At 34.4% G+C, this 27,540-nt stretch overlaps 2 protein-coding genes across 2 annotated transcripts in view; one reads left to right on the top strand and one right to left on the bottom strand.

Moving 5' to 3' along the window:
* Window positions 1–1,458: 1,458 nt before the first annotated feature.
* On the bottom strand, window positions 1,459–8,327 carry LOC306887928 (centrosomal protein of 72 kDa-like). Its single transcript, XM_079445975.1, has 14 exons — window positions 8,236–8,327; window positions 8,032–8,159; window positions 6,691–6,883; window positions 6,481–6,595; window positions 5,677–5,849; window positions 4,889–4,962; window positions 4,451–4,484; window positions 4,208–4,324; window positions 3,923–4,050; window positions 3,756–3,849; window positions 3,502–3,680; window positions 1,839–1,965; window positions 1,675–1,762; window positions 1,459–1,597 (listed from the first exon to the last, which is right to left on the bottom strand). Exons 1-14 carry the CDS (start codon window positions 8,306–8,308, stop codon window positions 1,537–1,539), a joined length of 1,584 nt encoding a protein of 527 aa, XP_079302101.1. The 5' UTR covers window positions 8,309–8,327; the 3' UTR covers window positions 1,459–1,536.
* Window positions 8,328–8,527: 200 nt separating this feature from the next.
* The window catches only part of LOC306886882 (protein spire homolog 1-like), a 31,880-nt gene continuing 12,867 nt past the window's right edge, over window positions 8,528–27,540 (top strand). Inside the window, exons 1-9 of the mRNA XM_079444237.1 lie at window positions 8,528–8,642; window positions 9,717–10,014; window positions 12,586–12,617; window positions 16,964–17,203; window positions 20,041–20,166; window positions 23,485–23,559; window positions 25,152–25,316; window positions 26,394–26,480; window positions 26,643–26,772. Coding sequence (XP_079300363.1) covers window positions 8,610–8,642; window positions 9,717–10,014; window positions 12,586–12,617; window positions 16,964–17,203; window positions 20,041–20,166; window positions 23,485–23,559; window positions 25,152–25,316; window positions 26,394–26,480; window positions 26,643–26,772 — 1,186 coding nt within the window. The 5' untranslated portion in view covers window positions 8,528–8,609. The remainder of the gene's footprint in view (window positions 8,643–9,716; window positions 10,015–12,585; window positions 12,618–16,963; window positions 17,204–20,040; window positions 20,167–23,484; window positions 23,560–25,151; window positions 25,317–26,393; window positions 26,481–26,642; window positions 26,773–27,540) is intronic.

Genomic DNA, 27,540 nt, shown 5'->3' with positions numbered 1-27,540 from the left:
TCTGAGGGTGCAAAAAAAATCTAAATACTGAAAAAATCTCCTTTAAAGCTATGCAAATGAAGTTCTTAGCAATGCATATTACTAATCAAAAATGAAGTTTTGATATATTTACTGTAGGAAATTTACTAAATATCTTCATGGAACATGATCTTTCCTTAATATCTTAATGATTTTTGGCATAAAAGATAAATGTATAATTTTGACCCATGCAATGTATTGTTGGCTATTGCTACAAATATACCCCAGAGACTTAAGACTGCTTTTGTGCTCCAGGGTTTTACTTGAGCCAATAGAGCATACTTTTAAAAGAGCATTTAAGATTTTTCCAGATCTGAAAATGACATGTTTTGAACTCCCTGATATTTATGTGATGGTGGGAACCCTGAACTTTGTAATAGACGATATTGTCCATGTCTATGGAGCGAAGCAGGGAGGAGTGAGAGTGTACAGACATATTCTTCTACAGAACATCTATTTTCAGATAAGAATAGTGGCTACGGATCATAAATGTCAAGCTCTCCCGCAGAAAGTGACTCATATTTATGATAACAAACCACAAATAAGTATATATGTTGTTGTATTTAACGTATGATTTTAATGTTTTGTGTGCTTAATGCCAAATACTGTTAACCATCCGTTTTGAGGAACAATACTGTCATATTTTTTAAAATGTTTTCTAATGTTCTGCAGTATCCTGATATGCATGTCATATGATGGTGAAGCGATTTTAACATGTCAGTGTTTTGTAGCATCGTATTGAATAAAAAAAACTGCCTGGTTCTTCTTTATTTCCTCGAGCGATTGTGTTCTGCAGTAGTGGAGATCGGGGCTAGTTGTCACATGGAAGTTTTTCTGGATTTGAGACAGGGTTTCTGCGGGTTTTATTAAGGTCAATTTAAGACATTTGTCAGACCAACTAAAGAAATTGAAGGCCCAAATCAAAGGGTTTCTTAAATCAACATACATTTAGAAGCAAAATGTCAAGATAAGAAACCTTGTTTGCTGAGAAAATATTTCAAAATGAATGAGGTTTATGATGATTTGTTCTTGTTTTAAGCATGAACTCATTTCATTTTGTTCAATTTCTCTTCTGTTCAAACTCTTAATTTAGCATTTCAAGTAAATGTATCTTGGTTTAAAGATGTTTAAATATTTTTATTGGAAAATAAGATATTCATTTTTTGCAGGGCATGTGACAATTAATGCCACGACTTCATGAATAGAAGACTTTCTGCCCTGATTTAAGATTTTTTAAGGACTTTATTTGTGGAAGGGCTAATTAGGATGCACAGAAATCCTGTTTAAGGTCTGTCTGAATAGAAAACTACCCTGGTTGAACAAGCAAATTTGCACAACTTCAAGATATGCATGTGTGATTGATTCTCAGATGTGGAAATAAACAGAAGCCATACTGCTTTAGAGAGTGTATATAAAACAAAAGGCATTTACATGCAAGGTAAAATTGTATATACCATCTTTATTTATAGTAAATCAAAACTAGCTGTCTATTGGAGGAGCGTTCTTCATTTGCAGCAGTCAGTTCATCAGAGCCTCTTCCAGCTGCTGCAGCAAACGCTCGTTTCTGGCAATCAAAGACCTGCAAAAAAGACCAAATCAACACAAAGGCTGGTGGCTTTTATAGCTGTGTAGCCTTTGGATCGTCCTGACACAGACCTGTAGCTCTCCTGCGGATCATTCGCTCTGTTTCCCTCCTGAATTGAGTGTCTTTTCACATTTAACTCCTCAGAGGCCGTCTGCTGTCCTACAAATCCACCAGCACAAACATTAATAACCTGTTTTATTTCATCAACTTGAAAACTAAGTATTGAGACACTGACCTCTGTCCAGTGTGTTTGGCATCTTCTTCAGCCGAGACGCCAGTAGCTTGTTTTCTGCTTTGATCAGCTGCTTCTGTAAAGACACGTTCTCCTCCAGCACATTCTTCATCTGTTCATTAAGGGCTTGCTGTATTAAAGACAACAGCAGGCATCACTGCCAACGCATTTAACTTCTCTGTGTGACGTACGAAAGAGAAAAAGCTCTTGTCGTTATTTACTTCCAAATGGAAAAAAAGGGCCAAAAGACAAAAAAAAAAAACCCACCAAACTTGGTGTAGATTCCATCCCAAGTCTGCAGGTTTGTGCAATCTTTTAGACTTGCAAAACTGTACTTGTGCAAAATTCAGATACATCCCCACCTCATCTCATCCCCAAAATGGCCATATATGGAGCTAACAATGCCTACTGTTACTATGCATGACCTCGTTTGCATATTTAGTCATTTAGCAGACACTTTTATCAAAAGCGACTTACAAATGAGGACAATGGAAGCAATCAAAATCAACAAAAGAGCAATAATATGCAAGTGCACAGCAGGTTTTTTTTTATTATATAATAAAAAGAATAGAGCAAGATAGTGTTAGAGGCCTTTTTTGTTAATTGTATAATAAATAAAAAGAAAACAAAAAGAATAGAGAAGCTAGTGTTAGTTTTTTTTAAAGAAAACAAGCAATAAGTAAATGAATAGAGTGCAAGTCTAAAAGGGGCAAGTTTACATATAATATAAAGGGGCATATAATTTTCATGTCATATTTCAAATATTCCATATTAGTTTTTATAAATCATGATATGCAACAGTGTTGGTGAAAGTTACTTTTAAAAGTAATACATTATAATATTGTGTTACTTAGTTACTTTTTATGGAAAGCAATGCATTACGTGGGCTGGGCTTGCTTATTTGCCTTTAATAACAAAAAACCCAAAAGTTTTATTTTTGTCAATGGTGATGTATTTGTAGCAATAACCAAAAATACACTGTATGGGTCAAACTGATAGATTTTTCTTTTATATCAAAAATCATTAGGATATTAAGATCATGTTCCATGGAGATATTTAGTAAATTTCCTACTGTAAATATATCATAACTTAATTATTGATTAGTAATATGCATTGCTAAGAACTTCATTTGAACAACTTTAAAGGAGATTTTCTCAATATTTAGATTTTTTTGCTCCCTCAGATTCCAGATTTTCTAATAGTTGTATCTCAGACTAATATTGTCCTATCATAACAAACCATACATCAATGGAAAGATTATTTATTATTTATTCAATTAAAAAAAATTGACCCTTATGACTGGTTTTGTGCTTGAGGGTCACAAATGAGAAAAAGTAATTTGCATTACTTATTTGAAAAAGTAACTCCGATATTTCATTGTAAATTGAAAAGTAATGTTTTACTTTACTAGTTACTTGGAAAAAGTAATCTGATTATGTACTTGTAATGTGTTACCCCCAACACTGCGTTTCAATGGCTGTTTGTGCATATATAATGTTTATACATTAAGATCCCTTCTTTTTCTGAAGTCCTGCGATAGCTTTTTGTGCCATATTCACTGATTTCTTCTGAAAAGTCATATGGACATCATTCACTGGGCTTTTCTTAATGTGCTAATAACGCCCTTTGTGCTCAATATAAGACACAAAAATCGATTTGATCTTACGATGGACTCTTGCGCCTGCTGAAGCTGGAGTTTGAGATCTTCAGTCTCAGACCGATGCTGTTTTTCCTGTAATTCAGTCCGTGTTTTCAAGGCTTTGAGCATCTCTTTCAGAGTTTGTATCTCCTGTTCTCCTCCCACAACCTCCTGCTCCATCATGCTGAGGATCTGAACCATCTTCACTGGATAGAAAGCACTGGATTAGAGAGACTAGTTCACTAGTTATGGATTGCTCTGTTATGGAAAGAATCACTTACTGAGGAACGTCCTGTTTTGTTGATTCTCCTTCTTCTCAGACCAGAGCTCCTCCATCATGCCGAGGAGCAGCTCCATGGGCTTCCTGTAGGCACCCTAAGCAGCATGCAATCAGATAAATAAGTCGATTTTAAAGCTGTTTGTGTTTGAGGAGCTGCAGCCTACAAACCTTTTGTGTTTTGTGTTTTCTCTCTGATGCCGATGAGGTGATCTGGTAGGTTAATCTGGGAGGATGCAGGACTGGATTTGCTCTGTCCTGAAGCTGGTTTCGCCATCTAAGGGCTGTGCATTCATCTTCTGCAAAAAAAAAAAAAAAGTGTGTTATTTTTATTTACATTTGGCATTTTAACAAAAACTATTTGTTACAGGCACAACAATATTTGTAATATGCATGGTTTATGAGACAGCTAGATTAAAATTAATCCATAGAGTGACTAGACTAGTACTGAAGTACCGTGCGAAGCGGACCGCATGTCTGTAGGATGTGGTGTAAAGACGCTCTCTCCTCGAACCGTAGCGTGAGTCTGACTCCGGCTCTCAAACGTCACTCTCAGAGAACCAGCAGGAGCCTCTAATATTGTCAAAAATCAGAAAAATACAATTATTCCACAGCAATGCTGAGTAGATATCAGGTTGAAGGTAGAAATAAAAGAAATGTCACCCCTTGTGGACAGAAGTGGAATAACACAATATTCACCTTTTTTATAATCCGAGCTCTTGGGAACTGACTCCTACATGACAGACAGGAAAATATATGTATATAACTAATTATATAATTTACTAATAATAATGTAATATAGCATAATAAATATAACAATATTAATAAGGGTGCACATAAGTTTTTTTTTAGTCTAGATTGGTGCACATAGAGTGCACAATTAAATATAACTAGAAAAAATGTAATAATAAATATTGCACTTTATTTGATTTTTAAAAATAAAATAATAAAGTGCAATAATACTATTATATTTTAAAATAATAAGTGAGTGTTAAATAAAAATAAATACATTTATAATACACTTACAAATACAATGCTAATATTTAAATTTTTTGTTTGTTTATTTGTTTTATTGGGGTTTTTTTTGCTTTTTGAATTAATTCTGAATGAATTTATTTAATGAATGAATAGACGCACCTTGTTTTGTTTCGGTATCCTTTCGCACTCAGGATCATTGATTATATGTATAATATCTGATTCGGAAGGATTTTCTAAATACAAAAAAGAAAAATAATTACAGACATAGATAATATGTACACAAACATTAAAGTGCCCCTACTATGGATTTCTGCAGTGTGTAACAGCTCTAAATGAATAAAAATATCCTGCACAGTTTCAAATCTGAAAGTGCTCCGTGTGTAAAGTTATTGTTTCTCAAAAGAAAGAGTCGACTCTGAATCATTGAAATGAATCGTTTTTAAAACGAATCCCAAATCGCTTCATTTTGACCTCAACATGAAACATTAGCATATTGCCCGTCCAAACCTGGGAAAACTTTTCGCTTTGGTCTGAATGAAAATGCTAATTCATTCTTTGCCACTAGGTGCCGCTTTCAGAGCAATAAAAGCTCACGAACACTGCTTTAAATGAAATCGACCAATCACCGCAAATTAGCGGTTTGGAAAAATTAATCGTTTGGGAGTCATTGAGCAATTAAGGTAAAAAAATAAATGCATATTATAAGACAATGAAAGTGTTTTTTGGTCTTGCATGCATGTAAGCCTGTTATGGGGACTCCCAAAAACAAAATATGAACCTTTCATAACCCATAATAGGCACTTTAAAGTATAGTATTTGTCATGTATTATTAAATATGATACAGGAGTGTTATGCGTTTATCTGCGTGGCTGGGTGATATATTTAATATTAGCCAAGTATGCAGTGTATAGTGTTTGAGTCAGTGATGATCACGCAGTGTGTTTTACGCTGTAACAGACGAGGGCTGCACTCGTTCTCAAAGCAGACGGAGAGAGTTTCAGGTCTCCTGCTATTCCACGTCTTTCTAGAAACATCATTCAGCGCAGCTTCCTCGTTCCCCTCAAGAAGCGAGAGCATCTTCATCATCTTCTGCATCGCTTTTATTCTGAGCTCACTACTTCTGCAAAACAGCGCCGATACTCAATGACCTCTGAAAACCACAAACTGTGTGTGACTTCAATTTATAAACAGTCAGTTCAGATCGATTTTGTATATACTATTATATTAAATTAATAAAATAAATTAGCTTTTATTTTTATATGCTCAGTTTCCATCTATTTTTAGTAAAATGCCATTTGAATTAGTTTCATTTTTTTATCAATTAGTTAATCAAATTGTAATTATATAGCACTTTTCCAAACAAATCAATGCAGCTCAAAGTGCTTTACAGGAAAGAACAAGCAAATGATATTAAAAATAGAATAACAAATAAAAATAACATAAAAAATATAAAAAATATAAAATAGACAGTCAATAATGATAAAAACATAACCATACGAGCAAAGCCAGTGTTTTTAATTAAACTTAAAACTTTCAATATTATTTTTTTAATATCCCTGTCTAGATATTTCTATATAGCTTTATTTTTATTTCCATTTTACTTATTTTATTAAGTAGTTGCCAAGGCAAACATTTCATTTTTTTTATGTTTAAATTTGTAATCCGATATTTATATTTAATTTTATTTCAACTGAAAAAACATTTTTAATAGTTGTAGTTAACGATAACAGCAGTGCTTATAGGATCATAACCTGCACGGTGTGTCTTGTATTAAACCATGTTTCTTATGATTAGTGTCTAGATTTGCCTCTGATGAGAAATGCATGAGAGCCGCCTTTCTCTCTCTGTCTCGCACCGGACACTCATCTGCAATAGAGGATCATAAAACACATGTTCATACTCTAAACACGGATGTGTTTGATCCTAGCATCACAGCAACAGAGAGAAGACAGATGATGCACCGAGCTTGCGGAGTTTGGTCATTGCGTGGACCAGGTACAAACGGTAGTGCGGGTGTTTCTTGACCACAGGATTGAGCCGCAAGTCCAGTTCCTTCAGATTCTGCAGCTTGTGCAGAGAAAAGATGTCCTGCAGAGACGCCAGTCTGTTATAGTACAGATTCAGTCTCTCCAGCAGCTCCAAATGCTCAATCCCCTACAAACATCAGCACGACAGATACACAACACTATAAATCTGCAGTCAATTATATATATAGTGTCATATGTATACTCACATTTGAATATACGAGTAAAACATTTACTCACGCTATGATATGTATTGTCCGAGTCATGTTAATAAATTAATAAATAAGAAAGTTATTATAAAATATAACCTATAAAAAAACAGAAAAATAATTGATTCTGTAAATTATTAATAAATTAATAAATAAGAAAGTTTTTATAAAATATAACCTACGACAAAAGCACATAAATAATTGATTCTGTAAACTGTTAATAAATTAATAAAAACGTTTTTATAAAATATAACTTATAAAAGAAACAGAAAAATAATTGAGTCTGTAAATTATTAATAAATAAAAGTTTTTATCAAATATAACTTATAAAAAAACTGAAAAATAATTGATTCTGTAAATTATTAATAAATTAATAAATAAGAAAGTTATTATAAAATATAATCTATATAAAAAACTGAAAAATAATTGATTCTGTAAATTAGTAATAAATTAATAAAGAAAGTTATTATAAAATATAATCTATATAAAAAACTGAAAAATAATTGATTCTGTAAATTATTAATAAATTAATAAATAAGAACGTTATTATAAAATATAACTTATAAAAAAAACTGAAAAATAATTGATTCTGTAAATTATTAATAAATTAATAAATAAGTTATTATAAAATATAACTTATAAAAAAACTGAAAAATAATTGATTCTGTAAATTATTAATAAATTAATAAATAAGAGTTATTATAAAATATAACTTATAAAAAAACTGAAAAATAATTGATTCTGTAAATTATTAATAAATTAATAAGAACGTTATTATAAAATATAACTTATAAAAAAACTGAAAAATAATTGATTCTGTAAATTATTAATAAATTAATAAATAATAACGTTTTTATAATATATAACATAAAAAACTGAAAAATAATTGATTCTGTAAATTATTAAATAAGAAAGTTATTATAAAATATAATCTATATAAAAACAGAAAAATAATTGGTTCTGTAAATTATTAATAAATTAATAAATAATAAAGTTATTATAAAATATAACCTACGACAAAAGCACATAAACAATAGTTTGTGTGAACTATATTAATATGTATTTTGACCTGGACTGTGCGCAGTGCATTATGGGACAGATCCAGTGATTTCAGACGAACAAAGTTCTTCAGGGATGCTCCTAAATGACAGATTTTCCCTTCATATGTTCCTGGAAGAGTCAACGATCGGACATCCGCTGCGATACATGATTCAAAGTATCAGTTAATCAGATAATGACTATATAATATATGTAACTATATCATGTGTTTTACCTAAACAGCTGTGCTGAAGGCTGAGTTTATCTCTGATCCACTGCTCTGTTGTGATCAAACCGTCCACCGCCATTGTTTTGAAGCTGGATTTCAGAAGCGCATGCGCAGAACTAGAATAGCCTTATGAATATTAAATACGTAATGTGACGCAGGCGCGTCTGATTCGCTGAAAACCAGACGTTGGCGAGTCAGTTGGTGAATTAGCCAATCAAACTTTGGTAACGGTTTAGCTCATGAATATTAATTGCGTGTTTGAACGTTTGTCTGGGGATGGTTACCAAGCAACAGCGACAGTTTTAATCTGTCAACACAGGAGAGGAGGACGCTGTCAAACTACACCAGAAATATATTTCATCTAATGACAGCTTGAAGTTATGGAAATATTCCTTAAACAAATCATTAAACAGGTAAAGCGCTTAAATGAGAAAGTATGTAAAGAAATGTTGTATCGCCCTCTGGTGGCAAATCAACGCCACCTCAGGCCACAGATTTAGATTTTCTCCCCAAAACAAATCACATATGACTGCGATCATCATTAAAAATAATAATAATAATTCCAGCCACATCCATAGAAAGAAGGACAAATCCGGTTTCGGTCTATAATGAATATGAAATATGAAATCTGTGAAGCCCACAGACAGCTAAATGCTTCCAAAACAACTGAATGTGAGCATGTGTTATATAAATATATTATAGAATTGGAGTTGTAATAATTGATATGTAATTTGATCGTCAAAACGGTGTGAAATTTAAAATTTATTCTTGATACCATACTGATTTATTTCCGCTGAAGAGCTCAGGACGCTTTATATATTACTCGAGATCTTTATACTCTAAAACATATAATCCTTTAAATCTATTATGTATACGTTTTTTTAATCTGACATAAAAATAAAAATTCGCCTCAGCGATTTCTATAAATGTATTTAGTAAAAACACGTACCTGTTATCACAAACCACTCTGATTGGTCCATTCTGGCCAGCGCTGAGAAAAGTAACAAGCGATGCATGACATCGATGCTTTAAAATAATAGGGAACGCTAGTGTTAGAGGGTCAGTTTTAAAGAAAACAAGTATTTAGGATAGAAATAGAAGTGTTAAAGGAGCAAGTATTGTTTTTTTTATATATAAATAAAAAAGAAAACTAATAGAGTTAGAATAGAGAGTGCTAAAGTTAGAGGGTCAAATGAAGATTGAGAATAAAATGTCAAATTTAAAATGTAAAACTTGAGTAATAATTGTACATTATTGTATTGTATTGTGCTGTGTATCATAATTTGCTTCGATATGCAAAGTAGATGATTTATACTTTGATAAACACATAGCAGCTATACATTTATTTTCAAACGTAAACTCTTTAAAATAAGCCCCGCCTACTTTTAGACCCTCGCTAGACGTAGCTTCGCGTTTCTGAGCATCATCAGCATCACACCGAGCGCAGGTGCTTGATCTCCAGCACTCGTCTCCTCTCTGGATGATAGGATGAGACGATGGCTCGCAGGAGAGATGAAGATGATGATGATGACGGACACAGGCTGATAGAGGAGCAGGAGGACGATGATGATGCGCGTCCCATCATGGACAGTGAGGATGAGGACCATCTGTTCCTGGACGAGATTTTACATCTCTATAAGCAGCCCATCAACGAGGAGCAGGCGTGGGCTGTGTGTTACCAGTGCTGTCGCTCTTTTCTGGAGGATTCTGCTGGGACCGGAGGAGCAGGACATGTCAGGATCTATAAAGACGGATCGGTGCGGTTTCATTCCGGAGACAGATCAGGTGACAAATCAACACCTTCCGCATTCATTACACACACATCCGCATGTGCATTTCCATGCATAGGCCTAATAGGTGTTAACTGAAATGTTTTGAAACAGCTTATATAGGCTATAGCCTATAGTTGCATCCATTAGTGTTCTGCATTACAAAATATGCATGCATCATCTTATGTGCAAGAATTAGATGTTAAATGCTGTGCATTAATGTCATGGTCCTAATATCTTGTATTTCACATTTTGTGCATTGTATGTTTTTGACAGCACTGATGTATTATGTAACACATGAGATTGTGAAATAGGCCTTTATTAGCAGGCCAGTACAATCTGTGCACTAAATTGAGTACCGAGTCTAAAATAAACACAAGGCAGAATAAATGAAGCATAAAAGCAATGGAAGTGCTCACAGTCACCGTTGTTTACAGTTTTAGATGCTCTTTGATGCACATGCTGATAAACACTACACAGCTCCTGGTCAGGGCCTGTTCTGTACAGAAACTGCATATTCATAATGTTATTTCACTACAGGTTCAGATGAAATACTGTATGTCTGCTATTTCCACTCGGTGTATGACTTTATCAACATTATGTACTAACACTACCCAGCAGACCATGATATTTAGAAACCTATTTATGATTAGGGTATTTAGGGTATGTGTAAAATATATCAAAGTCATGATAGTTAACTAAAGCTAAAACCACAAAAAAATAAAAATAAATAAACATTAACTGAAATAAAATAATATAAAAAAATTGAAAACGTTTTAAGTTTATTTCATTTCATTTCTTTAATATTTTAATTAATTTTAATATATTAATTACATTTTTTATTTTCTGTTTTCTTTTAAATTTTTTGTGTGTTTTGGTTATTTTTGTTAGTTTTTGTTTTTTTATTTCAGTTTTGGTTGTTTTATTGCATCAAAGTTAATCTACATGAAAAATGTTGCCTTGTCAGCTAGCTGAAATAAAATAATTAAGAGTAAAGTAGTAGTTTTTAAAGTAAAAGTTTATTTTATTTCCAAAACAAAAAGTTTTTTTTTATGGTTTTAGTTAACTATAGTAACCCTGTTGCCCAGGCATCATTTCTAATTTTCATTTAGTTTAAACTAAAATAACTAAAATAAATTTACAAAAAGCAATTAAAACTGAAATAAAAATGTATAAAAAAATGTATATGCATATTTAAAATCTACAAAAATGCACAACAAAATAACTAAAATGTTAACTAAAATGAAAATATAAAAAGAAAAAAAAATCAAAATATTAATAGGAATTATAATAGTATCTCTATCTCTAATAGTAATGATACTAAAATAACACTGGTCTAAAACTGACCTGCTAGGCACCTGTGTTGAATGGAGAATGACGTTAAAATCTTTTTAGGCCTTGCTATATCCCTAATGCTTTAATCGTTTCATGTGTTGAAGTGCTGCTGATAATAATGAAATGTGCTCACTGCAGCTTATCCACAGTTATTTATTACAGATGGATTTAACTGATGCCTTTCCAGAGGATGATTTTATTGCTCAGAGCAATATTTCTCTTTCATTGCTCAGGAGACTAAATGGAGTTTGCAGTTATGTGTATTCAGATGTTTCACTATAGGAGAATAATTCCATAGTTGTCGTACAGTAAGAGTATAGAGATATAAAATGAATGTGGAGCAGCACAGATCGTTTGATGACAAATGCATGAGTTAGTATTGAGATTTATGACTTTTCATTGCATACTTTGCAGATCTCTGAGATATTCCTAGAGAAGAGGTGCTCACTTTGCCTTTTGTTTTCTCGCATGAGACATGCTGTCAAGATCGATATGTCTTGCAGCTTCCAGGCAGAGTTGTTGCTTTGTCAAAAGTGCCGGTGGTGAACATGTTACTCTTTCGCTGTCGACTGCAGAATAACAGAGGAGAGATCTGTTTCTTTGCTGAATTTGCCTTGTCCTGCTGCAAAAAATAGTGTGAGATTAAGTGGATTTCGGAATTGTCATGTGTTTTTGCATATTCAATCAAAACCAACTGACATAGTTTGATATTGGCAGTAAAATGAACATTTGCTGAAAATGTATTCACTCTCAGACCATCCAAGATTAGGATGAGTTTGTTTCTTCATCAGATTTGGAGAAATGTATCACTGCATCAGTGTCTCAGCAATGGATGCTCTGCAGTGAATGGGTGCCGTCAGAATGAGATAAAAACATCTTGATGGATTTGTTTCAGCTTTTGTCTTCTCAAGACATTAACTAATGGACTGGAGTGGTGTGGATTATTGTGATGTTTGTATCAGCTGTTTGGACTCTCATTCTGACGGCACCCATTCACTGCAAGTGATGGAATGACATATTTCTCCAAATCTGATGAAGTGTGATCTGAGGGTGAGTACATTATCTTTAAATTTTCATTTGTGGGTGAACTATTCCTCTGATGCATAAAGATTATCTGCATCCCGTTTGCAGCCGTCAGTTGTTTTATGTAAGAACAAACAGCGCTGCGGATTGTACAGTCAGTTACATAAGGGATGTAGTGTGACTTCTTATTCATCTGTTGCTGACTGTCATCTCTTCTGTTCTCCCACAGGTGTGCGTAATCCCAGCCGATCCTCCACACAGGTGAGTGATGCACAGTAACGCCACGGCTCATTCCTCATGACAGCGTGAGCATCTGTGAATGAGCAGAAACATGCTTGTTAGTTCAGTCTTGAAATGGATCTGTAACATGTGGAAATTCTTAACTCCTTTTAAGTGTTTCCAGCTGTTGCTAATGGTTGCTGGGGTGTTGTGGGTGATTGCCAGGGTATTGCTATAAACAAAAGAGTTTGATATAGTTTTATTAATATTTTTGAATAGGTTTTTATTTTAATATTTTCAGTTTTTGTCTAAATTTCAGTTTAATTTCTAGAAAATTTGTATTGTGCTTTTGTCAATTTTATTCATTTATTTTATTTTTTAATTTTTTCAGTATTGCTTTTTAAGTTTTTCATCTAATATTTGTGACCCTTGAGCAAAATTATAGATTTTTCTTTTATGCAAAAAATCATTAGGATATTAAGTAAAGATCATGTTCCATGAAGATATTTTGTAAATTTCGTACGTATATCAAAACTTAATTTTTGATTAGTAATATGCATTGCTAAGAACTTCATTTGGACAACTTTAAAGGTGATTTTCTCAATATTTAGATTTTTTTGCACCCTCAGATTCCAGATTTTCAAATAGTTGTATCTCAGACAAATATTGTCCTATCCTAACAAACCATACATCAATGGAAATCTTATTTATTCAGCTTTCAGATGATTTCAAACATTTAAAAAAAATTACCCTTATGACTGGTTTTGTGGTCCAGGCAGGGTCACATGTATACTTTATTTACGTTTGCAGCCCATCTGTGTTCTTCTATATTCAGATGTGAGCTTTCAGCAGCAGGTCATGTTTTCTGGTCTCTCGGCTGGCTTGCCACTCCACAAGTTCATTAATTTGATGTCGGCAGCTGGTGACATTTTAAAGGCCAGTTAGAGACATATAGACCCGACGCATCTTTGACCTTCCAGGTTTATGATGTGTTCAGTAGATCGACTAGAGCTGACTGCGTAACGGACTTGAGTATTTTTTATATATGCACGTAACTCAGCTCAGCGTAATTCAGTCGCTGTGAGTCAATGGCCGATACTTGTCATGATATAGTACTCGCACCACTCCAGTCCATCAGTTAACATCTTGAGAAGACAAAAACTGAAACAAATCCATCATTAAGATGTTTTAAACTAAAATCTGAGTCCATAATCCATAATAACACTTTTTATGTAAGAGACAACAGAAGATGGATTTTTTCACTGGAGGAAGCGTTATTATGGATTATGGACTCTTTTGCAGGGCATTCATCAAATAAATGTGGCAGTGAGCATATTTGTGAATTAAATAATTTACTAAAGAAAGGTGCTTAATCTCAATTTATTTAAAAGTTTCTTTTGCTCACCAAGGCTGTATTTATTTGATCAAAAATACAGTAAAAAACAGTCAAAATATTATTACAATTTAAAAGAACTGTTTTCTATGTGAATATATGTTAAAATGTAATTTATTCCTGTTATAAAAACTGAATTTTCAGAATCATTACTCCTTCAGTATAACATGATCCTTCAGAAATCATGCTGATCAATGCTGATTTTCTGCTGAATTATATAAATCAAACTTGTGACCAGTAGTGTATATATCAATCATTCAATAGTCCAGCAAACATATGTCCATTTGAATGTAGTTTAGGCTCAGTGCTCTTATGTAATGTGAATAATTGTCACTTTAATGTGTTTTTAATAGGAAGTGTCCCTGACAGAAGCGGTGACAGGTCTAGCACTGCATGCTGGTGTATAAGGACACAAACACACCCATCTTATGTGTGTATGAGACTTCAGTCCATAGTCAAATCCCTGTTAAGCAGCTTTCCAGAAGCTTTCTCTGACAGACAGCAAGAAGTGTTCAGAGTTTTGTGCAAGGCATTTAATATCAAACTGCACTAGAGCTCCAGAAGCAGAAGCGTGTATTCTGCTGGGTTTTCTGTGTTCAGTTGCTTTTTATTTCATTCAGTCGGTCTCTTTCTGTTTTAGTAGTGCAGAGTAATCTGCATACTGCACTGGACTGGGTTATTTGACATCCATCAGACACATGAACTAGATGCAGTTCCCATATTCCACTCTTTGCTTTTGGTTATTATCTTTTGTTTAGACAGAGCATCAGTTGCTCTTCATAACCTCGGTCTTGATTATTTTCTTTATGAGAGTCTCAGGGTTAATGATCAGTTTCTAAACTGAAGCAGTTATTACAGTGGTTGTGTTTGTGGATGTAATGGGCTGCTGGACATCGCAGTGAATGAGTCTGTTGTCTGCTTCACTGCAGGCTCCTGCATTCTGGATGAAATTCTTCTTAAGAATCTGTTGGTAAACTGTTGGGGTCTGATTAACATCACAAAGAGTAACAAAGCGCTCTTTATGACTGGACGGACCCCAGGATGGAAGTTGCATATGAGTATTGATCACAGGCCATCTAAGGGCAAAAGATTTTATTATTAACCATGTGGAAAGATGCTTAAACTCTGAATAAAATACAGGAAGGAACATCTTATTATATTATAAACCAGTGTAAAGACCATTTTATTTGTGGTGCTCATTGGTATATGTGATTATCAAATACTCCATCAGAACTGTACATCTCTCTTGTGATAGCTAGTATTGATCCATTTTAATTAATGATTCCAATTCATTTTGCATACACAGCTGTTTAAAAGTTTTTAAAAGAAATTAATACTCATTTTATTCAGCAAAAATGCATTGAATTGATGAACAGTGGATCAAGTGACACTGCAGACTGGAGTAATGATGCTGAAAATTCAGCTTTGATCACAGGAATAAATTATATTTTATAATATATTCCCACACAAAGCAGCTGTTTTAAATTGTAATAATTTTTCAAAATATTACTGATTTTACTGTATTTTTGATCAAATAAATGCAGCCTTGGTGAGCAGAAGAAAAAATCTTGCTGATCCCAATCTTTTTAACGGTAGTGCGTGTTTGTGTGACTTTTACATTTTTTCATTGCATATTAGAAAATAAACAATAAGTCATGTAACTGCTTGGAAAGGAAATGAGGACTGTTAATTTGGGAGCTTGTTTTTACATTAAATAGCCTAACAATTGTAACTAACAGTCATTCAGTAATGTGACCGAATAGATCTCATCTCTATCCCGTTATCTTAGTGGTTCTCAACTGGTCCATCACAGCCCAAAAAATGGGTCACAGGACTGTTCTGATTATCCGCTCGTATAAGCGAGAAGAAAATATATTTTTGATGATATCAAAAGATTGTGTGTCCAGTCAAACTCAACAGTATTTTGACTCCAGTTTGACTGTAATATAATGTGAACTCTTTTTCAAAACCTAGAACAAAGCTGCACAAGGTAAAAGAACATACAACCCAATATTATTTTGAGCCCAGGTTACAGGTTTGGGTTCTAAAGTAGAGTCAGGACACACTATGTTTAAGTGTGATATAAGAAACCAAACCCTTTTAAGGTTTGTTGACGCCTTACAGCCATTTACAGGTGTTTTAACAGGCCTTACACAATATAAGCAGACTAGTTTCACCATATCAGGTCACAGAGGAAGTTTCACTGCATCAGGATTGACTGAAAGAAAAACCTGAAACCTGCTGTTGTTGGAGGCATTAGGGTTCTTGTGGCACGAAATGTGTTAAGTCTATTTGATGTTCTTATGTAAAAAATAAATAAATAAACCAAGAAAGGCTTTGCAATTAGGTTGGTGCATCTGTGTCGATTAAGAATGTGTCTCAAATATCCCTATTTGAGTATTAAGTGCACTTCTCATGAACTCAGACTCATTCCAGTGCACTAAAATCCCTGGAATTGAATCTAGTGCGAAAATTCACCAACTTTTCACTGTATGGACCAGAAATATTGTCAAGATATTTTAAGTTATATTCTCTAACGCAAGCCTTAAACGGATAGTTCACCCAAAAATGAAAATTCTGTCATTGTTTACTCACCATACATTCCAAACCTTAATGAATTTCTTTCAGCTGTTGGACACAAAAGAAGATATTTTGAGGAATGTTGACAACCAAAGAGTTGACGGTAGCCATTGACTTCCATAGAATGGGAAAAAAAAGAAGTCAGTGGCTACCGTCAACTGTTAGGTTACCAACATTCTTCAAAATATCTTCTTTTGTGTCCAACAGAAAAAGGAAAGTCATACAGGTTTGGAACAAGAGTAAATGAGTAAATGATGACAGATTTCCATTTTTGTGTGAATTATCTCTTTAATTTCTCTTGCATATCTAGTTTGAAGCACATTCATATATTTTTTGTGAAAAACAACACAAACATACTGATTATTAAAATGCTTTTTTTGCAGTTAATGCATCGTTGGGTTGTGTTTGTGTGCAGGTGATCGAGTCTCTGGGCATCATGATCTATAAGGCTCTGGATTACGGGTTGAAGGAGAGCGAGGAGCGAGAGCTGAGTCCGCCGCTTGAGCAGCTCATCGACCTCATGACCAACGTGGCCAACACAGATAGCGACTCCTGTGCCGATGAAGGCTATGCCGCCACTGAGGAAGACGAGGATGACCGCGAGGGGGATCCCGCCCGCCCCTGCCGTATCCGCGGCTACCGGGACATCATCAAGGTATCAGAGGCTTTTATAGAAAGTGACTGTAGACATTATGCAACAGGGATGTCACATGACTGGCTGCAACTAACAACTACTATGATAATCACTCAATCTGACAATCGTTATCTTTAAATAATTGATTAATTAGATATTCAGTGACCAGTTCAGTGTCCTTGTGCAATGTGCAAAATTAAGTTGATTTAATATCAGCATATTAGAATGATTTCTGAAGGATCATGTGACACTGAAGACTGGAGTAATGATGCTGAAAATACTGCTTTGATCACAGAAATAAATGATACTTTACGATACATTCTCATAAAAACAGTTATTTTAAATTGTAAAAATATTTCACAATTTTACTGTTATTTTTTTTTTGATCAAATAAATGCAGCTTTGGTGAGCAGAAGTGACTTCTTTCCAAAACATAAAAAATCTTAAGTATTTAAAAGTTTTGTATGTTTATGTGTGCAAAAATGGTTTAAAATATTAATGTTACAATATAACAATTTTTTTAAAATTAGAGTCGTAACAGCAGAACTTTTTAAATAAACACAAGTTCCATAAAAGATTTCAAATGTCAGGTGGTTAATATAAAACGTAAATTTGCCATTCATGTCATGGCGATTTAATTTAACATTTAATCGTTTGCTGTTATGCATAAACCAAGATGGCGCCGCTGATGGCAGCTATTGTGCGTTGCTCTTCAGTGTTTGTACTGTTTTTGTTTGTTTTTCCTGTTTTTTGTTTTTCAAATATGATCAGTTTTACCAGGGATGACCTGCTGAACATTCGGCAGAACACACCACAAAATCTTTTACCGGATTTAGATTTTTCGGATGTTTTGCTGGACATTGTAGTTGGCAGAGCCAAAGAAACACAAAATTACTGGACTTAATGACTACAGACCTGTGGCCCTAATGTCTGTAGCCATGAAATAATTTGAAAGACTGGTTTTGGCTTATCTCAAGGACATCACTGGACTCCCTGCAGTTTGCCTACAGAACAAACAGGTCTGTGGATGATGCAGTCAACATGGGACTGCACTTCATCCTGCAGCATCTGGACAGACCAGGGACTTATGTGAGGATCCTGTTTGTGGACTTCAGCTCCGCTTTTAACACCATCATCACAGAAACCCTTCAGAATAAACTAACGCAGCTCTCCGTCCCCACCTCCGTCTGCCAGTGGATCAACAGCTTCCTGACAGACAGACAGCAGTTAGTAAAGCTTGGTAAATTCACATCCAGCACTCGTACCATCAGCACTGGAGCTCCTCAGGGCTGCGTACTCTCCCCACTGCTCTTCTCCCTCTACACCAACGACTGCACATCTAAAGACCCCTCTGTCAAGCTCCTGAAGTTTGCAGACAACACCACACTGATCGGCCTCATCCAGGACGGTGACGAGTCTGCTTACAGACAGGAGGTTAAGGAGCTGGCTGTCTGGTGCAGTCTTAACAACCTGGAGCTTAATACGCTCAAAACTGTGGAGATGATCGTGGACTTCAGGAGAAACCCCCCTGCTCTCCCCCCACTCACCATCATGAACAGCACTGTGACTGCAATGGAGTCATTCAGATTCCTGGGCAGCACCATCTCCCAGGACCTGAAGTGGGATATTCACATAGACTCCATTGTCAGAAAGGCCCAGCAGTTGTGCTTTCTTCATCAGCTGAGGAAGTTCAACCTGCCACAGGACCTACTGAAATAGTTCTACTCCACCATCATTGAATCCGTCCTCTGCACTTCAATAACTGTCTGGTTCAGCTCAGCTACCAAATCTGACCTCAGAAGACTACGGAGGGTAGTCCGGACTGCTGAGCGAATCATTGGTACAACCCTCCCCACTCTCCAAGAACTGTACTCATCCAGAGTGAGCAAAAGGGCTGGTAAAATCACTCTGGACCCCTCACATCCAGCACACTCCCTCTTTGAACTGTTACCATCTGGTCAACGTTACAGAGCTCTGAGCACCAGAACGACCAGACACAGGAACAGTTTCTTCCCTCAGGCAATCCATCTCATGAACACTCAATAAACGTGGAACACACAACTATAATACACTATCCATTCACCACACTCACTTATTTATTTTTATTTTCTCATTTCTAATTTGCACATACTTGACCTGTACATACATAGTCTATAATATATATTGTGTTTTTGCTGTTTTGTACATTGCCTGTTTGGATATTTGTATATTATTCTTTTATTATCTGTATCCTGTCCTGTTACTGTCTTTCTGTTGCACTGTGGAGCTTCTGTCACTACAACAAATTCCTTGTATGTGTAAACATACCTGGCCAATAAAGCTCATTCTGATTCTGATTCTGATAATAAAAATGCATTATGAAAATATAGAAACTTTTTCTAAAGGCCCTTATATATATACATTATGTATGGGTTTTCTTTACTTTAATGTGCCTTTATTAATCACTGACTGAAACTGTATCCCACAAGCTCTCAGTGTGGGCTGAGCTATTTTTCTCTGGTACACATGCATTCATTCACAGACCATTTTTTTGTGATCAATTGATCACAGTGTGAGTGTTTATGAGTGTGTGTTTAAGTGCCGTGTTGATGTTTTTGTCGCACTAATGGGCTGCAGACGGACGTTCTGCTGCCAGGAGGAAGCCAAGAGTGACTCACCGCACACCTACTGTCCATTTATTTCATTTATGACACATTCGTATGCCGCGCTACAGATCAATGTGTCTCCTCTTGACCTGTTCAAAACATTCATTGTTTATTCCCAACACGGACATCTATGTGATGAATAATTTACCATGAACTTCATTATAGTGTGAAACTGAATGTAGCTGAATGAATTGCTCTCTTCTCTGTCTGTAGCTGTGCACCCTTCACCTGCACATGCCGGCCGATGCACCCAATCACTACCAGGCCGTGTGTCGAGCTCTGTACGCCGAGACCAAAGAGCTCCGCACCTTCCTGGAGAAGATCCAGAGCGCCAAAGAGGTGAGAGCAGATCCACAGGTTAGACTTCAGCCCAAAATCAAGCTAAATTCTTAATGATATGTTCCTGAGATTCATCCCATTCTCCTCTCAATAGATTTACATATTTATATCTGAGACATATATTATTTATATACTACTATAGTTTTAAAGAATATTTTGAATCAGCTTTTATTTATATTAAAAAAAAATTGTCATTTTATTTTGTAGCATTTGTTTTGTAATTTAGTTTTATTTTATTTTTAAATTTTACTATATAGGTTTAATTTCTTTTTGTTTCATTTCAGTTTTAGTTTGTATTTATTTCCAGTTAGTAATTTTAGTTTTTCATCTAATATTTGCATCAGTATTATTTTAGTAGAATTTATATTCCATTATAGGTTGTGTAAATATTTTGAATTAGGTGTTATTTTTTATATTTTCTGTTTTCATTTTAAATTTTGTCAAAGTTTTAGTAATTTTGTTGTCATTTTTATTCGTTTTTATTTCCAGTTAGTAATTTTAGGTTTTTATTTATTATTCTTTTCCATTTTAAAGTTTTAATAATTTAATTGTGTTTTTTTATTATTGTTGTTTAAAAATATATCTATTTAGTTTGTATTAAGTTTCACTTCTTAGTTTTATTTTATTTAGTGTATAACAGAAATGAAAAAATGTTGCTTTGGCAACTAGCCGAAATAAAAAGTTTTTAAATTTTTAAATATTTTATTTTTATTTCAGTTGATGTTCATTTTATTTCAAGTAGTACATTTCTTTATGGTTTATTTTTATTTTTAGGTAATGATAATATTTTATTTAATATCAGCTTTATTTGTATTTGCAAAAATGTTTGTAATAATTAAAAAAAATATATGTTATTTTTGATAACATCGCTGATATGTGGTTTGACATTTTTGCTCTTGCTCTTATAAGATTATTTATGATTGAATAAATGTAATGATGTCATATGTGGAAGAGGGTCACAGCTGGTTTTATTGCTGGCTTGACCTTAGATGTTATGGTGACTTTTCCATATTTCCTTTGATTGTGCCCTATATAATGTGTTAGACAAATATCATGGCCTATATAAAACTGGAAACATAAAACCCAGACCTGGGAGAGATGGAAATTTATTTTATCTAATTTGTCTCCATTGATCTCATTTCACATGAAAAAGGTTGTTTGCCTAGAAGTCTTAAAGGCACAGCAGCAAAAACGGCCTGAGAGAGGATGGACAGTGATCATGAAAAACTAAATTACAGCTGTTGGTGCAAGAAACCTTGACTAACATTATATGTGGACTTTAAGAAAAAAGTCTGATATGACCTTTTTAAAGCCTGCCTTCAAGTCCTAATTGTTTATATGCTTTGGGCTATAATAGCTATTCTGTATATATCATCCTCTAACGTTCTGTATATCTGTTCCTGTTGTGGCTCTGCAGCACCTCTTTATGGGGTTTTGAATGTAAGATGAGTCGAGCCACTCCGCCTTCACAAACCGTCTCCCTCAGTGCTCGTTCCCATGAGGGTTTACTGTTACCGCACCATAAAGCCTTTTATTTCCAAACTAAAAATGACGCCACTGTTTGGGCTCAGCTGCAGGGGGAAATGACTTAAGATAAAATGACAAAACTAAACATGCATGACAACTGAATATGAGGAGGTTCTGTTATCCTGTTCTTTGTGTTAATCAAAGTAAATCAGAGATACATCACAGTTATCATAGCAAACAAATATATATTTTCCATTATTTATGTCACCTGTAAATTCATTACTCTGCAAATTCATAAACAGAAAATAAATGCATGTGCAAAAGGCATTAATTGTCAAGAAAATAATGCAAAAAAACAAACAGGTTTAATTTTCCTTTTGCAAAATGTATTTCCTATTTCTTTTTTTCTTTCTTTTTTAGCATTATCTGTCAGACCTCTGTCATGTGTTCCCGCCTCTTGTGTCCATATTTGGTTTGTTTCCTGTCCTTGTTTAGTGTAATTATTAGTTGATTCTTGTCCAGCTGTGTTTGTCTCGTTATCTGTGATTATCCTGTGTATTCATAGTCCTGTCTATTCAGTTTGATTTGGTCTGTTCAGCTCGTTACTCCCCGGTGTTCCTGTCTGTGTCAGCCTTGCCTTGTCTTGCCCTGCCTTGTTTGGAGTTATTAAAGCCTATTATTTTGAGTTTATCCTCGTCTCCATGTTCCTGTATCCTCCTCGTGTGTGCACCGTGACATTATCTATATACTATCATAATTTATAATGTTTTGAGTTTGTTTTTTATTTTCATATTTTTTCTATTTTCATTTTAATTTCTATTTTCTGTTTTCATTTGTCATGTGTTTTATCATTTTATTCGTTTTTTAGTACTATTTAGGATTTATTTTTATTTCAGTTTTAGTTTTATTTATTTCCTGTTAGTAATTTTGGTCACACTTTATATTAGGTGATCTTAACTACTATGTACTTACATCAGAAAATAAGTACAATGTACTTATTGTGGTTATATTTTATTGCAAAACACTTCTGCTGCTATTGAGGTGGGATGCGGGTAAGTTTAGGGACAGGTTTGCTGGTTATGGGTAGGTTTAAGGGTTGGTTAAGGTGTAAGGGTTCGGGCAACAGTGTAATTATAAATGTAATTACAGAAATTAATTACAGATGTAACTACATATAGGTATTTTTAAAAAACACAATACGTGCAGTGTATCAAATTATTAATTTAAATGTAAGTACATAGTAGTTAACGCCACCTAATATAAAGTGGGACCGTAATTTTAGTTTTCAATATTATATATACTATTTATATCAGTTATTTTAGTATTATTGATATGCTATTGTAGTTTTTGTTAATATTTTTAATTATATTTTACTTGATTGAAAATATTTTCATATTTTCTGGGAAATTACTTAAAATGACAAAACTAAACATGCATGACAAGTGAATGTGTGGAAGTTCTGATGTCCTGTCCTAAAACAGTGGAAAATTGTAGCAAAAAAATATATATTTTCCTTTATTTATCTCACCTGTAAATTCATAAAAAGAAACAAATGTGCGTTTGCAAAAGGCATTAATTGTCAGGAAAATAATGTCAAAATGCAAAAAAAAAAAATCTGTTTCAGTTTCCTAATGCAAAATGTAATTTCCTGTTTGTTTCTTTTGATGTTGTGGTGAAATAAGACCTGCACATGTTCTTGATAGCTTTGGTGAGATTCATCTAATTGTCGGCTGTAATAATAGACTTGGTCACATGCAGCAGCTGCAATGAAATGCACTGCTTACTGATTCTAGAGGATTCTGCTCGACTCAGCTGCTCTCTGAAATGTTTTGTCTCACTCTGATTGGACAGAATCTGCGTAAGATGGAGGGAAACACTGTTGACGAACCTGGCAGGGAGCTAAACGAGCTGCAGAATGCTGATTGGGTAAGTGGCCTGCCATTCAAAGAACGGAGACATTTGATTGGCTCTATTTGTTCCCCATCCAATTTAGTTTAAAAGACAATTAATATTCAGTAAAATTCATAAATACTAGCGATTGGATGTGAACAAAACTTGAAATGAGCTGAATAATGACACAAATGTCTTTGCAGAGTGGATTTGATGACTTTTGCAACATTAACTTTTATTTTCCTGTTTATTAGGTACTGTGAAGCTGCTTTGAAACAATCTGTGCAACATTATATATAAACGTGACTTGATCTGAGCTGCTATCCACATTATAAACAGTTGACGCATTTATTTTTATTTCTCCGATGTAATTCAAGGGGAAGCATCTGAGATGATCCCAGTTAACGGGGAACTATCTGACAAGGATCTCTCAAAGTTATGAACAAACGTTCTTTTAAAGAACGTTCATTCAAAGTTATTTGGTGTTTGATAATGTTCTCAAAATATTGGCACAAAAGCGTATCCTTTAATGGAACTTTTGTCTGAAATATTTCAGTTGGATGTTTGTGTATCGTTTTTTAAATGTTGTTTTAGAACGTTGAGAGAACATTCAAAAGTAACGTTCCCATAATGTTTGCAAAATGATTGAATGGAAAGTTCCCTGAAGCCTGGCTCACACTACAGGATTTTTAAAATCCTAACCGATAATTAAATCTGGCTGCAGCACACACACACATAAGGAGAATCTTCGCCGATTTTCTTCCTTCAAATCATGCACACACTACAAGATTTGAATATGGAGGCGCATCACACACTACAAGATATTATTAAGATTATCATGTTTGATATGATCGGGGTGGCCCCGATTTGTGTGCGAGCAGATCGGGAGGTGCAAGGTTCGATCTGTGAACGCCTCACATTACCAGATAATCCGCACCGAACATCGGGACCGATTAAGGTGCTCGACAAGATTTTTCCTCCGATTCTCTGGCTTTAACGGTCCCTTAAAGTTTTTTAAAACACTCAAAATACTAGTCGTTTTAAACATCAAAAATAATGTTTTCATTGCGTAATGGGTACATTAGCAAAAATTCTTAGAACACATTTTTGTTAGCTGGGATGTTGATACTTAATAAGAAACATAAATGTGACCCTGGAGCAAAATTATAGATTTTTCTTTTATGCCAAAAATCATTAGGATATTAAGTAAAGATCATGTTCCATGAAGCCATTTTGTAAATTTTACTTAATTTTTGATTAGTAATATGCATTGCTAAGAACTTCATTTGAACAACTTTAAAGGTGATTTTCTCAATATTTAGATTTTTTTGCTCCCTCAGATTCCAGATTTTCAAATAGTTGTATCTCAGCCAAATATTGTCCTATCATAACAAACCATACATCAATGGAAAGATTATTTATTCAGCTTTTAGATGATGTATAATTCTCAATTTTGAAAAATGTATTATTATGACAGGTTTTGTGGTCCAGGTTCACAAATGAGAATGATCCATTTTATCATGTTCATGCATTCCCTTGGAATATTATGATGTGTATTATGTTGAAAATGCCCTGGAACATTCTGGAATAGTCTGTCTAACGCGTTGGCGCATGTGTGCTGCGGTCAGGCGTGGTTCTGGGTGCAGGTGATGCGAGATCTGAGGAACGGCGTGAAGCTGAAGAAGGTGCAGGAGCGGCAGTATAACCCGCTGCCCATCGAGTTCCAGCTCACGCCGTACGAGATGCTCATGGATGACATCCGCTCCAAACGCTACAAGCTACGCAAGGTCATGGTGAGCTTCCCTGGTGGATCTATTTACAACCATCTGAAGACTTTATTTCAATCTCAACCAATTAATTTGTAAGAACATATTTCATTTACATTACATTTGCATTTATGCATTTGGTCACTTTATCCAAAGTGGCTTATGTTGCATTCAAGCTGTACATTATTTAATTCATGCATTCCCTCATGGCCTCATGTCTTGCTCTACTTTTTGAGCAACAAAAATATTGGGTAAAATGGGTTTGTGGGATCAAATTCGTTTGATGCATGTAACTACACAATACTACACATTAACTTAATCATCAAAAACATTTTTGGAAGTTGTATTGAAAACAAATTGCCAAATATCTATCGCTTGTTCACGACAAACTATATCTGAACTATATTAATAGACTGGCTGCAATTATAAGGGGTTTAATGATGTTTGCACCCAAAATGAGCCTCTACTACACTGTAAAAAATGATGTGAGATTTGTATGAAAAATATGGCTGCATGATTTTAGGTTCAAACAAATTTACAGTAAAAAAAAAAAAGCTATATTTTATTAACTGATATGTTAATATTCCATCTAAAGTAATAAAAATCTATTTTGTAACCTGTATAATTTACCGATAACCACCATAATAATAAATAAATACTAATATATAAAGCAAATACAAAACACCATCATGGTAACACACAACACTAAAATAATTTAATATACATCACTAAAACAACACAAGTAAAAACAAACTAAAAACAAAAACTAAAAAGAAACATGATTATTTAAACAAAATACCATCAAGTGTCACGCAGGGAAAAATGGGAATGTCAGTTTACGGTTTTTCACTCTAAATTATAAGATGACTGTTCTTTTTTGCCTCCAAAATCTGTACATTTACCAGTGTTTTATGTAAAAGTACATGAAATGTCGTATGAGATCTATTACAGTTCTGCATCATATATAATAAGGGAACTTGCCGTTGAAACAGGTTTTTAACCGTAACATTTTTAGTCTTTGTGGTTAAAATAAAATTACGTTAATTATTTACAGTGTAGGTGCATGTGTGTGATGAGATCTCTGTCTGTCTCTTTCTCTCTCAGGTGAATGGAGATATTCCTCCAAGGTTAAAGAAGAGCGCTCATGAGGTTATTCTGGAGTTTATCAGGTCCAGACCCCCTCTAAACCCCGTGAGTGCTGTTTATTCACTTCATACACACTTAAGAGGGAGTTTACTGAGACTCAATTGCATGCGCTGATTTGCATGTGCTGTCTGTGGTGCTTTAGTGCATGATTCTTGTGACAAGACAGATGAAATTGGCTCATGCAAAGATATGTTTGTGTGATTTCAGGTGGCGGCGCGTAAACTCAAACCGCAGGCTCAACATCCTCCCACCCTGCATGAGCGCATTCTGGAGGAGATCAAATCAGAGAGGAAGCTGAGGCCCGTGTCGCCTGATATGATCCGTAGAAGTCGATTTGGTGAGACTTTAACACACACACATGCCTACAGTACTATACAGGGTTCCTATGAGGTTTGGAAAAGTATGGAATTTGATTTAAGTAATTTCCAGGTCTGGAAAAGTATGGGGAAAAAAGCAGAGTATGGAAAAATATTTGCATTTGCATTTTTGCCCCATTTAGTTTTTTATAATAGAAAATTAAGAATTTAATGAAAATAAGTTTATCATACAATAAGTGTGGTTTCATGGCAGCTGATTAATGATTCTGTAGTCATTGTCAAACACGACTGAATGAATTCAAGGTGAACTTTTTAATTTTCGTGTCATGGTTTCTTTCTGCTGCTGCAGAGGATGTGCTGAATTGGACATTAGGCCTTGATATTAGAGCTATTACCATAAGGAAATGCAAATTTTGAGCAAGTAGATCTATATTAATTCATGTGCATCTATGCTCTCACTTTATTCACAGTAAGATGGCAGTGATGCAGAAAGGAAATAGGTTATATAAAACTAGAAATTGGAACGTGTAAGCATGCAAAAAATTCCCATGCGCATGTGAACTGTTTCTCAATGTAAAAAACCCTGAAAAAATACAAATATTTACAGATGACTATAATATATACCAAATATAAAGCTGAAAATAGTGCTGTATGAACCATCTATGCTAAATATGGTCCAAAAAAGTGAGTCTGGAAAAGTATGGAATTTTGAAATGGAAAATGTGTAGGAACCCTGACTGATGCATTTACTCCTAGAGATGGACATACACAGCAGGTCATGTAGAGCA

This window comes from Barbus barbus, assembly GCF_936440315.1.
Source record: "Barbus barbus genome assembly, chromosome: 21".
NCBI classification, from domain to species: Eukaryota; Metazoa; Chordata; class Actinopteri; order Cypriniformes; family Cyprinidae; genus Barbus; species Barbus barbus.
Note: the sequence above shows the minus strand (reverse complement) of the source record. Positions and strands in the feature narration are given on the sequence as shown.

Coding starts and splice junctions, on each gene's coding strand:
- LOC306887928 (XM_079445975.1), bottom strand. CDS start 8,308: ATGGCGGTGGACGGTTTGATCACAACAGAGCAGTGGATCAGAGATAAA. Junction 6,884..8,031: donor ATGCACTGCGCACAGTCCAG/GTCAAAATACAT, acceptor TGATGTTTGTAG/GGGATTGAGCATTTGGAGCT. Junction 4,325..4,450: donor GAGCTCGGATTATAAAAAAG/GTGAATATTGTG, acceptor TGACAATATTAG/AGGCTCCTGCTGGTTCTCTG.